This window comes from Citrus sinensis, chromosome 3, assembly GCF_022201045.2.
Source record: "Citrus sinensis cultivar Valencia sweet orange chromosome 3, DVS_A1.0, whole genome shotgun sequence".
NCBI classification, from domain to species: Eukaryota; Viridiplantae; Streptophyta; class Magnoliopsida; order Sapindales; family Rutaceae; genus Citrus; species Citrus sinensis.
The window spans coordinates 1,210,250-1,222,369 of record NC_068558.1 but is presented as its reverse complement, the minus strand read 5'-3'; the positions used below and the strand labels follow the sequence as shown (position 1 = coordinate 1,222,369).

The 12,120-nt window shown below is 37.4% G+C and overlaps 2 protein-coding genes across 7 annotated transcripts; both read right to left on the bottom strand.

Annotated features, from left to right (window-relative positions):
• Window positions 1-36: 36 nt before the first annotated feature.
• On the bottom strand, window positions 37-2,458 carry LOC102626400 (6-phosphogluconate dehydrogenase, decarboxylating 1, chloroplastic). 3 transcript variants are annotated; one of them, XM_006476386.4, is made up of 2 exons: window positions 743-2,394; window positions 37-326 (listed from the first exon to the last, which is right to left on the bottom strand). In XM_006476386.4, exons 1-2 carry the CDS (start codon window positions 2,211-2,213, stop codon window positions 313-315), a joined length of 1,485 nt encoding a protein of 494 aa, XP_006476449.2. In that variant the 5' UTR covers window positions 2,214-2,394; the 3' UTR covers window positions 37-312. The 3 variants fall into 3 exon arrangements, with proteins under 3 accessions (XP_006476449.2, XP_006476447.2, XP_052294859.1); XM_006476384.4 differs by lacking the exon at window positions 37-326 and having other exon boundaries at window positions 491-2,218; window positions 2,296-2,458; XM_052438899.1 differs by lacking the exon at window positions 37-326 and having other exon boundaries at window positions 491-2,218; window positions 2,328-2,345.
• Window positions 2,459-4,761: 2,303 nt separating this feature from the next.
• Window positions 4,762-11,422, bottom strand: LOC102626100 (ABC transporter C family member 10-like). Of its 4 annotated transcripts, XM_052438898.1 has the most exons (13): window positions 11,049-11,419; window positions 10,831-10,889; window positions 9,275-10,747; window positions 8,869-9,189; window positions 8,715-8,801; window positions 8,053-8,631; window positions 7,810-7,974; window positions 7,380-7,674; window positions 7,037-7,251; window positions 6,625-6,930; window positions 6,382-6,445; window positions 6,068-6,307; window positions 4,762-5,886 (listed from the first exon to the last, which is right to left on the bottom strand). In XM_052438898.1, the coding sequence occupies exons 2-13, from the start codon at window positions 10,864-10,866 to the stop codon at window positions 5,777-5,779; spliced, it is 3,891 nt and encodes a 1,296-aa protein (XP_052294858.1). In that variant the 5' UTR covers window positions 10,867-10,889; window positions 11,049-11,419; the 3' UTR covers window positions 4,762-5,776. The 4 variants fall into 4 exon arrangements, with proteins under 4 accessions (XP_052294858.1, XP_006476446.2, XP_024955036.2 ...); XM_006476383.4 differs by having other exon boundaries at window positions 10,831-11,419; XM_025099268.2 differs by lacking the exon at window positions 8,715-8,801 and having other exon boundaries at window positions 10,831-11,420.
• Between the last annotated feature and the right edge of the window lie 698 nt (window positions 11,423-12,120).

Sequence of the window (12,120 nt, the reverse complement as noted above, 5' to 3'; positions counted from 1 at the left end):
TATCCTTATTTTACCACCCTTCAATCGTACAAGTAATTTAGAAATTGCAAAAACATCAGACGTTATCTTCATAGCTTCAAATTCCATTTCCACAATCTCTAGTCTATCAAACAAGTACAGGTATTCCAAATATTACCACTAATGATCTTGTCGTATTTAATTCAACCATCCTCTCAGATAAAAAGCATCAGATATATCAGTCAAGTAAGCAATATAAACCAATGATGTCAATATCTATGCTATTTCCCCCTCAACAGGCTGCTTCTGTCCAGGAGTTATCAGTCAGCCATGAAAGAAGGTGTCGGCCACTTGTTACTGCTCTGCATCTGCATCGATATTGCGACAAGTTAGGACATAAATCATGAGAATTTTTCTCCTTCAGCACAAAGCTGAAGTTAAGAAAACTTTTATTGAACATTCCGATCTGGATGAGCAAGTTTATGCGCACATGTTTGCATTTGCATTTGAGACACAAGGAAAAAGAATAACATAACAAAAAGCAAAAGAAATCGCATTATTTAGTGTTGCACATGAGAGAAAACCTTGTACCTATAGAAAGGCATCCATTTCTTATTAACAGCTAAACTGTGAGACTAATTGATAATTGCAATGCCTTAATGGCTAGGCATGAAATTCCCAATGAAAGATACAACCCTAATTCAAATTGAACATCATCAATACCCGATTGAAACAATCAATCAAACAAACAAGCAACAAAAGGTAGCAGCTCAATTGAACGCACCAACACCAGCACCAGTCTGGCGGGCAAGTTTTGTCCATTCAGTGTGGAAAGACCCAGGGCGATCAATCCTCTCATAAGTATGCGCCCCAAACAAGTCTCTCTGAGCCTGAACAAGATTCGCTGGCAGCCGAGCCCTCCTGTAAGTATCAAAATAAGAAAGACTAGCACACATCCCAGGAGTGCTAATCCCAGCTGAAATAGCCAACCCCACAACTCTCCTCCACGCAGCCTGCCTCTGCACCATCTCCCTCGCAAACTCCGGGTCCACGACCAAACTAGCTAAATTTGGATTCCTCTGATAAGCCTTCTTAATCCTATCCAAAAAAACGGCTCTAATAATACACCCACCTTTCCAAATCCTCGCCAATTCGCCAAAATTCAAATTCCATCCTTTCTCATTACTCTTACTCCTCAACAGATTCATCCCTTGCGCATAACTACAAATCTTGGAAGCATACAGCGCTTGCCTCACATCATCAATCAATCTCTTCTTATCAACATGTACTCCCACATTTTGAACCTCATCTTTCAATCCCGCCTCTTTCAATACCTTGGCGGCTTTCTCTCTTTCCTCTTTCAAGCCGCTCAAGTACCTACAATCCAACGACGCAGCAATGGTCGGGGCAGCGACTGAGAGCTCAGCAGCTTGCTGAACGGTCCATTTGCCGGTCCCTTTCATTCCGGTCTTATCCAAAATCTTATCAACAAGCTCACCCTCACCATATTCATCCTTCACCTTGAAAATATCAGCAGTGATCTCAACCAAGAAACTCTCCAACTCGCCCTTATTCCACTCATCAAATATCTCCGCTAACTCGGCATTGCTGACTCCACCCACGTGCTTCAAAACATCGTAAGCTTCGGAAATCAACTGCATGTCTCCGTATTCAATTCCGTTATGAACCATCTTAACGAAATTACCAGACCCGCCTTCACCAATGTAAGTAACACAAGGGCCATCATCAACTTGGGCGGCAACTTTTTGCAAAATATCTCGAATATTATTATAGGCCTCGAAGGAGCCACCGGGCATCAAAGAGGGACCATGACGCGCGCCTTCCTCGCCGCCGGAGACCCCCATGCCGAGATAAAGCAAACCCTTCTGGCTGGCTTCATGGATACGGCGCTCGGTGTTGAGGTACCACTCGTTGCCGCCGTCGATGATGCAGTCGCCGGGGGACATGTGCTCCGAGAGGGCGGCGATGGTCTGGTCAACGGGGGAGCCGGCTTTGACTAAGATGATGACGGATCTGGGGCGTTGGATGGAGAGGACGAAGTCCCTGGGAGTGTAGTGGCCGGTCAAAGGGAGTTGACCCTCGCGGTGGGCCCGATCTAGGGTTTCGTCGACTTTGGAAGTAGTGCGGTTGTAGACGGAGATTGGGAAGCCTTTTTCAGCGACGTTTAGGGCCAGGTTCTGGCCCATGACGGCTAGGCCAGCAAGACCGATGCGTGAGAGAGCAGAGGCTTCCATTGAAACTGAAGAAAAAAGAGAAATGGTGAGTATTTGGGGCGGAGGAGATATATATTTATTTGTTTTTAAAATTAATTTATACTGCAAATTGAGGTTGGTGAGGGTGCGGCGGACTCGTCGAGGGAGCGAAAGGCCACTGACTTAACGACCAAACCAAACGAAAAAGAGCGTGCGATGATTCCGAGAGACAATACAAATTGAGCTACCTACCCATACGACGGCGTACGCAGCCTTTTTTTTTTTTTTTTTACTTTTTTATTATTTTTATTTTCATGGACTGCTAAACGCAGCGGTTTGGTGAACTGAGACTTTCCTTCTTTTTATTTTTTATTTTTTTTTGAATGGGAGATTTTCCTCTTTCATTCTTCATGATAATTACTGATTGTTATTGGAGTATGGTTATGCTGGAGTAGATCTACGGTGAATTATGAATCTTAATCATATACGTAAAATAATAAATAATAAAAAATTTATTATAATTTTATGAAAGAATACTCTACACAACTCCAACATAACCAAACACTTGTTATTAACTTATTATTATTGGTGCAAATTTTCAAACTAAAATCTGCTGCTTTGCCTCAAGTTTGAGAGCCAATAGTATTTGTATGCTAACGAAAGGTTGTCTCGATTCAGGCACTACTCAACTACTCATTTTTCCTTTCTTTGCTTGCTCAAAAATAACGTTAAATCTCGTTACAGTTAAAACAATGGACTGGAGTGCACATATATCACCAGGATTAATCTTCTGCCTAGCCTTGACACCAGAATTTGAAGCGTGAGACGGACCAGTTCTCCTTCACAAGCTGCCCAAATAAAGAACCCTCTTTGACACGGATTGGATGGACATTATAAGAAACTTTAACGTGAATACTGATATTTTTAAGTGAAGGCCTAGTTTTGTACAAGCCAAAAGGACGTTGGTGCTAGGAAAGGAGACCTCAGCAGTGTTGAAAAGTGTGATTCTGATGCGTCACATCCGACACTACATTAGTGGATCTCAGAAACAACAAGAATCCTGTGGCGCATTCGATCAAGGAGTAAACTGCAGCCAATTTCACTGTGCTTAGGCGAGGATTCTGTATGTCAGCAGCTAACCATAAGTTTTATACCACTTGCCCAATTAATAACATGATACGATATGCGATTCCTAAAGAGAAGTATAAAAGCCCCGCCGTCTGCCTTAAATACTGTTAATAAGGCTTCGGTCCAGAGTCTCCTGTTTCTCTTTCTTCTTTCTTAATCAACTGAACTCTTACAGGTTTTTTCAGCCGCTGCATAGCTTTAATTTTCAACTTTTTGCCTTTGGAAGCCGTGGGGCTTTGGCTAGAGACAGGCTCAAATAGCATTTTGCAGACATTATTGTTACGCGTAGTAATAAAAAGTTTAAATTTTTTATCCAAAAAATTATCCCCTTTGTGTTATTTTTCAGATTTTCATTCTGTTTTCGGAGGAAAAAAAAATCATGGAGAAAATATTCTTAATTGTTATTATATGTCAATTTGTAAATTTCTAGCTCTTGTGATGATTTTATATTACATTAACATACTTTTTGCTCACTTAGACTAAATTATAATATTTTTTTATATTAAGTAGTAGTATAATTTTAGCTCGTAATGATTTTAATTTGTTCAATAAAATATGATTTAATAATTTTATAAAAAAAGGTCTTTAACTTTAGGTAAAAAAAAAGTTGAATTAGAGACATGTTTAAAATAAAATAAAATAAAATAAAATAATATTATTATTTATATGAGAATAAGAAAATTTAAGGGATATTAATGATTTTGTCCAAAGCTGTCTGGCCCACCTACAAGTCCGCCAAAAACTGAATCGATGAAGCTGCTGTAAATAGACATCACTTACCAAACACTTAAGAAGAGGATTCCTTGATAGATAGGGATAACAGATTGAAAGAGGAGATAAAGTAACATTTTAGGTCTGAAGATACATAAATAATCCTGAAAATCCCACTTCTAAGAGATCCAAGAGCTAATTAGATCTTATGACATTATGATAAATTTAGAGTTGGCAATTTACGGTGTGAAGCCTGGCTAGCGTGGGTTGGCTCTGAATATAGAACAAAAAAATATAAAGCTCACATATATTAGGTTTAGATAAGAGCTTAGTAAAAAAACCTAAATCTTTTTAATTTATAAATAAAAATAAATTTAATTTAAATAAAGAAGAAAAAACTCAAAATACTAAGTTAGTATAATGAAAAAACTCAAAATACTAAGTTAGTATAATTTTTATATTAGTATTTGTTATTTATTATGTTATGTTACTAATACTTTGCATATTTAACTATTATTCTATTATGTATTAGATAATTATATTTAATTTAATTTTTTTACTTCATTAAAAAATTATTTTATAATTAATGAAAAAGCTCAGGCCGACCCGAACTCGACATCGTCTAAATTTGGACAGATTTTTTAAGAGACTAGGTTTCGTCCAAACCCGACCCAAGCCCACAAATTACCAACCCTAAATAAATTAGAAAACTAATTAATATAGAGTGGTTATCGAGTAGTCTTAAGGCTAAACTTTCTTAAATTCTCTTTGCAGCTCAAAGAACCATTATGGAATGTCATCTAGAGGCTTGATTTACCAGAAAAAAAGTGAAGATTTTCATGCGGAAAGCATCAAAGATCTTACTTCCTATAGCTGCAAATTTACGAAAGAAAAAAATTCTTCAAGATCAATGGTGTTAGAGATGTGTAAGACAAAGAGAATCTATTAATCATGCCCTTCTCAGTTGCAAGTTATCAAATAAGATATGGAGGCTCTCATCATTCGGTAAGGATGTTTATACCTTCCCTTGACATGATTTATTGAGTGGATTACAATAATTAGTAGAGAAAAGGAGCAGTTTGGCATGCAAGGAATATTTAGCTCTTTGAAAATAAGAGTTAAGATTCCCAGATATCAATGGCTAAAGCAGAAGCCATTGTGGAGTCATGCAAAAGAATTAAAATGCTCTTATGCAGCGAAGTCTAGGACAGCAGCAACTACTATTGTGAAATGGAGCCTCTTATTAGAAGGACAAATGAAAATCAATGTAGGTCCATTAGTGAGAGGCAGCTAATTGTTGGGTTTAGGATTGTACTATGAAACTCAAATAAAGATTTTGTAAGAGCTGGAATGAAAAGATCAACTTTCATTGGTGAAGTTTCATTTGCAAAGGCTGAAACAGCCTTTTAGTGCATAGAGTTGCAGCGTCTATTGGCCACAATTCATTAATTTATGCCTTAATAAAAAAGGCAGTAGAAAAGAAATTTTTGGGTTTTTTTAGATTCAATAGGTTATGAATAAACTAACAAATATTAAGATTTAATGTGCTAAAAGAGTTTGTAATTTCTTAACTCATTCGACAGACAAATTAGCCCTGAACATATTGGAGCTTGATATATGGCTGAGACAATATCTAGCTCAATTCATATACTTGGTTTAAATGATTGAAAGGTTTACTTTCTCATTAAAAACAAAAGAAAAGAAAAGAAAAGAAAAGTCTTATTATTTATTGGCTGCCAAATGGTCAATGTCAACCCCTTATTGTTTCATATCAGATGTTTTTCTGCATGAGACCAGTATTCCTTGACTAGCTGCGCAAATAGCGAATGCTGCCTCTGTAATAGCTTCTTCGGCTCATCATATTCTACCAATTTTCCTGTTAAATGAAAACAGATAAACAAATGGACATTTCATATCTCAGTTCTATAGTCATTGAAACACGTCTATTTGAAAAAAAGAAAAAGAAAAAGAAAAAGAAAAGAAGAAAGGGACTGGTAAATTATTCTTAACAATTAAATATTTAGCAATTTAGCACGACTTATTGAATGAAAACTCACCATCGCTCATAGATAGCACCATATTGCAATCCATAACAGTTGCTATCCTGTGTGCCACAGTTATCACAGTGCAATTAGCAAATTCTCTTCTAATGGTGTTCTGGAGAATAGAGTCCGTTGCATTGTCAATAGATGCAGTTGCTTCATCAAGCACTAATATCTGACGTCTCCTCAGTACAACCCTTCCCAACCCAATTAATTGTCGTTGTCCCATGCTCCAGTTCGCCCCATCTTGCACAACTGCACTACACTAGACTTGTCAATTTAATGATTCTTTCATTTCACTTATAACACACAAACAAACAGACACGCACCTAATGAGTCCAGTCCCTCCTTTTTCTCTTGAATCACTTCGCGAAGTTGACATTTCTCGAGCACCTGTGAGGGTATTGTGACCTTATTAGTCAAACAATTATTATTTTTCTTATCTTTAGCTGGTTTCTTGGTTCTTTGTTCCTCGAAAGTTTTTCCATTGTTGACACAAAGGGGAAAGACACTTAGACCCTCACCAAATACTTAAAAGTTAGGGTGTAACAAAATGGAAGTTACACAGTTACCTCCCATATTTCCTGGTCTGTGAACTGAGATAAGGGGTCTAGATTGTACCGCACAGACCCACTAAAAAGAGTCGGATCCTGAGGAATGATTCCCAAATTTGACCGGAGATCATAAAGCCCAATTGTTGTGATGTCAAGGCCATCTATGATGATCTTGCCCCCTGTAGGTTCTACCAAACGAAACAATGCACTGATTAGGGTGGTCTTGCCGCTACCGGTCCGTCCAACAACTCCTATCTTGTGCCCTCCTTCAAATGTGCATGTTATCCCCCGGAGAACTAGTGGAGCATTAGGCCGATACCTTATCTGCTTGAAACGAAAGCAATTGTGTGAGGTGCTGATGAATAGTTATTAATACGAATTGAACTTTTTAATTTATGTAATTGGCTCAGAATTATTAATTGTCATGTACCTGCAGGTCATAGATCTCCACTTTACCGGTAGGGGGCCAATCCGGTGCTGGGCTATTTTTTTTAACCAATTCAGGCGCTTCACTGGGTATCCGCATGTACTGATTCAGCCTTTCTACTGAAACTATGAGATTTCCTACAATGCACTGATTGTTGACTGAATATACAAGGAAGTCGTTCAATGAAAGGCCAAATGACAATGCCATTCCAGTATATCCTGTAAAAAAGAGATTGATTATTATTCAAAGATGATCAATCAAGTTATTTTTACATAATTTATAAAGGATTAAATAAATTAGAGGGGATGGAGAATTGTGAGAAACATGACAATGTGAGTGTGCAAACCGGCGCCTTTATGTCCCTTATGAAGCAAAGTTGTACAGAGAGCTGAGGTGGCCAAAACAATTGCACTTAAGGTTTCAAGACGTTGGATCAACCACTCTCTTGCCGTAAAACCATGGAAAAATGAACTTGCATACGTATCAATAAGGTCCAGGTTCTTAGCAAAGAACCGCTCCTCGTTCTGGAAAGCTCTTATCGTCATGACTCCTGCTACTGTTTCAGCTAGATGGCTTGCAAGCAAAGAACTCCTCGTGCCATTGATACGCATCAACTCTTTTGCAGTGGCAAAATAATAATTCTATTTTTGAAGTAACCAGGTTTTGTAAGAATCCTTTCTTCGGAGGACAAAATAAACACACAATAAACAATGATTCTTCTTCTTCTTCTTCTTCTTATTATTATTATTATTATTTTCTTTTGGGTTTAGCGTTACCTGCAAGACAATTATCAGATATATCATGGGTACTATGACTAGCAAGACATGCCAGGTAAGAGCACCCAGCACCACAAAGGTCGATATCACAGTCATGGTTGTTCCAACTGCGATAGTAGATTTGATGCTCAGATCGAGGTCAATAATGCTCAAATCAGAAGATACCTGCAACAAAGGAATATGATTTGAGTTTCCAAATTATTCCTAAAGCATAGTTTGTAACGGGTAAATTTTACTACTTACTCGACTGAGTATCCTTCCTACAGGAGTTGAGTCATAAAAGGCCATCGGTGCTCGGAAAAGAGAGCTCATCAGTTTATAAAATATTGATTCTGATGCCTCAAGACCTAGATAAACTACGAGGAAGGATCTTGTGAGCAAAAGGAACATCATGCCAATTCCAATCCCGGAGTATACTATGACTAGTTTCAATCTGCTAATGCTTGTACTCGGGATGTAAGTGGCTATCCATAAACTCTGTAGTATCTGAGCTACCAAAAATATTAGGTAGGCAAAAGTTGACAGAGTGAAGTACAGGAAGCCCTTCTTGTGACTCATGTAATCTATGTAAGGTTTCAGACCAGTGTCTCCTGTTTCTCTTTCTTCTTTCTTTATCAACTGATCCGCTGGAGATGTATTATTGTGTCCCTCATCTTCTACTTTCTTGACTTCATTTTCATCTTCTTTCGAAGAAACATGTTCCTGAAATGTTTCCGGACCCATGGTTTCTTTATGTGCATTTACAAGGCCCTGGAATTCTTGACTGGTAACCAACAAATGATCATAAGTAGCAGCTTGTATGATTTCCCGTCCAGATATCAGCTGTAACCAATTAATTTAGCCGTTAATTTGTAATGCAAGATTCATTCTAGAAACAGGATAAACTTGAGGCAATTTTCACTGACCAAAATAGAATCAAATGCGGGAAGGAAATCAACTTGGTGGGTGACTAACAAGACCGTTTTCTTAGAAAGAGCTCCCATGACATATTCCTGTCCGGAATCCAGATTAGATTTTACACTGAATAGGGCAGCAAAAATTTTCATAAAATGAACTTACAGTAAATAGAAATTTTGCCGTTTTTGCATCAAGAGCACTGAATGGATCATCCAAAAGATAAATATCCCTATCTTGATATAATGCACGGGCAAGTTGAATACGCTGCTTCTGCCCACCACTAAGATTAACACCTCGTTCTCCTATCTGAGTGAGATCCCCAAATGGAAGCATCTTGAGGTCCTTTAATAATGAACAGTTTTCAAGCACTTGCTGGTATTTGTTATGATCCATATCACATCCAAAAAGAATATTTTCTTGTATAGTCCCTGTTTGAATCCATGCTGTTTGAGAAACGTATGCTAACGTCCCATAAACTTTAATCTGCACAATGATGTAGGATCAAAACAACTTCATAAGCCTGAAGAGTCAAATATTATGTGCATTCGATAAAGTAACAAAAACTTACCATGCCTTGTAGCCTTGGGAGCTCTCCAAGAATTGCGGCAAGAAGGGTTGATTTCCCAGCACCAACCTCTCCACAAATTGCAATTTTTTCAGCTGGTTTAACCTCCAGATTGATGTTTCTCAAAGTAGGATTCAAAAGATCAGCTTCCCATGATAGATCAGCGGACTTGATGAAAATTGAGTGCTCAAATTCTGCTATACTGCATACTTGTTGCATATCTGAATTCTGCAGCTCAGGTGCCTCAAGAAAATTGGCAATTCGATCTAACGAAACCTTGGCCTCAATGAATGCCCCAAAAACATCAGGAAGTAATCTAATGGGTTCCTGAAGAATTCTGAGGGTTGCTAGGAAGGTGAAAACGTTACTAGGGTTTAGAGGAATCCCCAAAAAATAGCAAGTCAGCAATGTAGCAGCTCCAATTAATATAGGAGATGACCAAAACAAAACCATATAGTATCCCTTTTGAAGCTGCAGGACCTTGAGCCATCCATATTCCTCGCTCCTTAGCTTCTCGATAACATTCTTGAAATATGAATCCCAGGCATACAATTTCAGCACTTTCATGTTGACCAGGACCTCTGTTATGGCCTTCAACCTTTTGTTTTGTGCCGTCATGAACGTTTCCTGATACTTGTGTTGAAGTTTAGCGAGTGGTGAATTTCCAAGTACAGTCAATATCATGACAATTAACGTTGCAATAGTTGCCAATCCCACAGAGTAATAGACGACAACTACTGCAATGCAGAGTTGAAGACTAGTCGACCATATTTGATGAAACCAGAATGGAAATTCACCTATTCTATATGCATCAACTGTAACATAATTCACTATGTCGCCTGAGGTATGCATCATTTTAGCAGCATTTGAGAGTCTTAGTTGCTTGCTAGATATTGCTGCACAAAGAGAAGACCTTATTTTGAGCCCAGTCAATCTACTTTGAAAGAACCAGTGTCTTCCAGCCAATGATTCTACGCATTTCACAAGAAAGAGGCTTATAGCCAGTGAATAAATCTCATACTTGAAAATTATTTCCTCTTCAGCAGCAGAAATGAAAGCTTTCAGAAACAATGGACCGGCAGAGATGCTAATAACCTTGATCAACGCAAAGAACCCGGAAAATAATATAGATTTCCAGTGACATGAAATTAGAGCCCTTAAAATTGAAGGGTGTGCTGATGGTCTTTTCTGATTCCAATCATTCAATTCTTCTATGAATAAAGAGTAACAAGTCGTAGCTCGATCAGCCAAACGGAGCTGTGGTACATCTATATCCTCAAGGATTTTATCTTTCCCTTTCTTCATCAAGGGGTCCAGCCACCAAAAAGATATCTTTCTGAGCAGTCCAGCTTTATCAAACGGAGTCACATGATCACCATCATCATCGTCTTCATTTGCATCAATTTCCTCACGTCGCAGAGGTGAATATAGAGCATCATTCTGCTCATCCAGATCAATTTTTTTGCATTTGGATCCCTGAATGAACACAAAGTCAATGATATTTCTAAGAAAGGATATCAACAGAGAAAAGGGTTGAGACAGCAATGATGTACACGAACCGAATTACTTCCAGATAAAGCGTCCAAAACATTCATGATTTTTGTTCCAGAATATCAACCTGCAAGAGTGGCAAAGCTGCAAATCAAATTTGTAACCATGCACAAAAAAAAAAAAAAACATTTGCCTACTAAAGCCTCAAAAGTAAAAAAATAACCCGGCAAGTAATATATTTTCTAGCTGTATATAAATTCTTATTAAAAGGTCGTGTAACTATTACTCTGATATCCCAAAATCAAATTTTACAAACTTTAAATATCTGAAAATGAGTGGAAAAATGAAAATAAGGTAAAAAAAGAACAGTTTTTAACAATTGTAGTTTTTGGCATCTAGAAGGCATGTGTTTCTCATTCATAAAATGAATTCATTGATTTGGTTTAATATCTGGCAAAAGTTCGTTGATGCATGTCAGGGAGTAGGCAAATTACGTAATGCCTATGCTTACACGTCCACCAACTCCCGACGATACTGCCATAGCATTTATTTTACAAGTCCATTAACTTGATCAATTGATTACTAATAACAATGCGACTGACCAGCAATTACATTACAACAGATTTGGGTGTTTCAAGTCCGCGTGTTAGACATTCAATAAATGAAGGTTTAATTCTCCATTTAAGAGTGCTGTTTACACAGTATATGTTGTATACATTAAGTTAGTAGTCGCAAGGACATCTTTCTCCCAATATATATATATATATATATATATATATGTGTGTGTGTGTGTAACAATTTTACAACTGTATATATTAGTTTTCCAATGAGGATTCCTTATCTTAATAAAACAAATGATAAGTTAAAAATAAACATGCACCTTAATGTAATGTATTTTATCTTATAACGTATTGTAGTTGGTGTTTTTATATTTTTTTACTTATCCCTTACTATATTAACAAGTACCACTGCTCAATAAAAAATTTAATAACAACTACCATTACTCAAAAACCATTCCATTTCCAAAGTGGTCGATTATAAAAGAACTCTATTCCAAAATTTGACCACCATCGAAAATGTTATCAACTTATTTTTATGTCCTTGATACACCTACAAAAATATCAAAACAAATTAGTGATGTACCCAATAATAATGATTCAAAATAATAATTAATGCACAATTTGTTCTATGTTTCTAAAGAACAAAAATGTATTTTATCTGAAAAAAAAGGACAAAAAGGTATATATTTTAACAAGACTAAACCACACATGCTCTAACAAAATACCTTCCTTCTATTAGGGATGGCAATGGGGAGGGGAGGGGAGGGGACCGATCTCCCCGTACCCATCCCCGATATT

Excerpts from the sequence above, each read along its gene's own strand:
- LOC102626400 (XM_006476384.4), bottom strand. The coding sequence starts at position 2,213 with ATGGAAGCCTCTGCTCTCTCACGCATCGGTCTTGCTGGCCTAGCCGTC.
- LOC102626100 (XM_006476383.4), bottom strand. The coding sequence starts at position 10,866 with ATGAATGTTTTGGACGCTTTATCTGGAAGTAATTCG. Across the intron at positions 7,252-7,379 it reads TAAGGGACATAAAGGCGCCG|GATATACTGGAATGGCATTG; the intron begins GTTTGCACACTC and ends TCTTTTTTACAG. Across the intron at positions 6,931-7,036 it reads TGGAGATCTATGACCTGCAG|ATAAGGTATCGGCCTAATGC; the intron begins GTACATGACAAT and ends CGTTTCAAGCAG.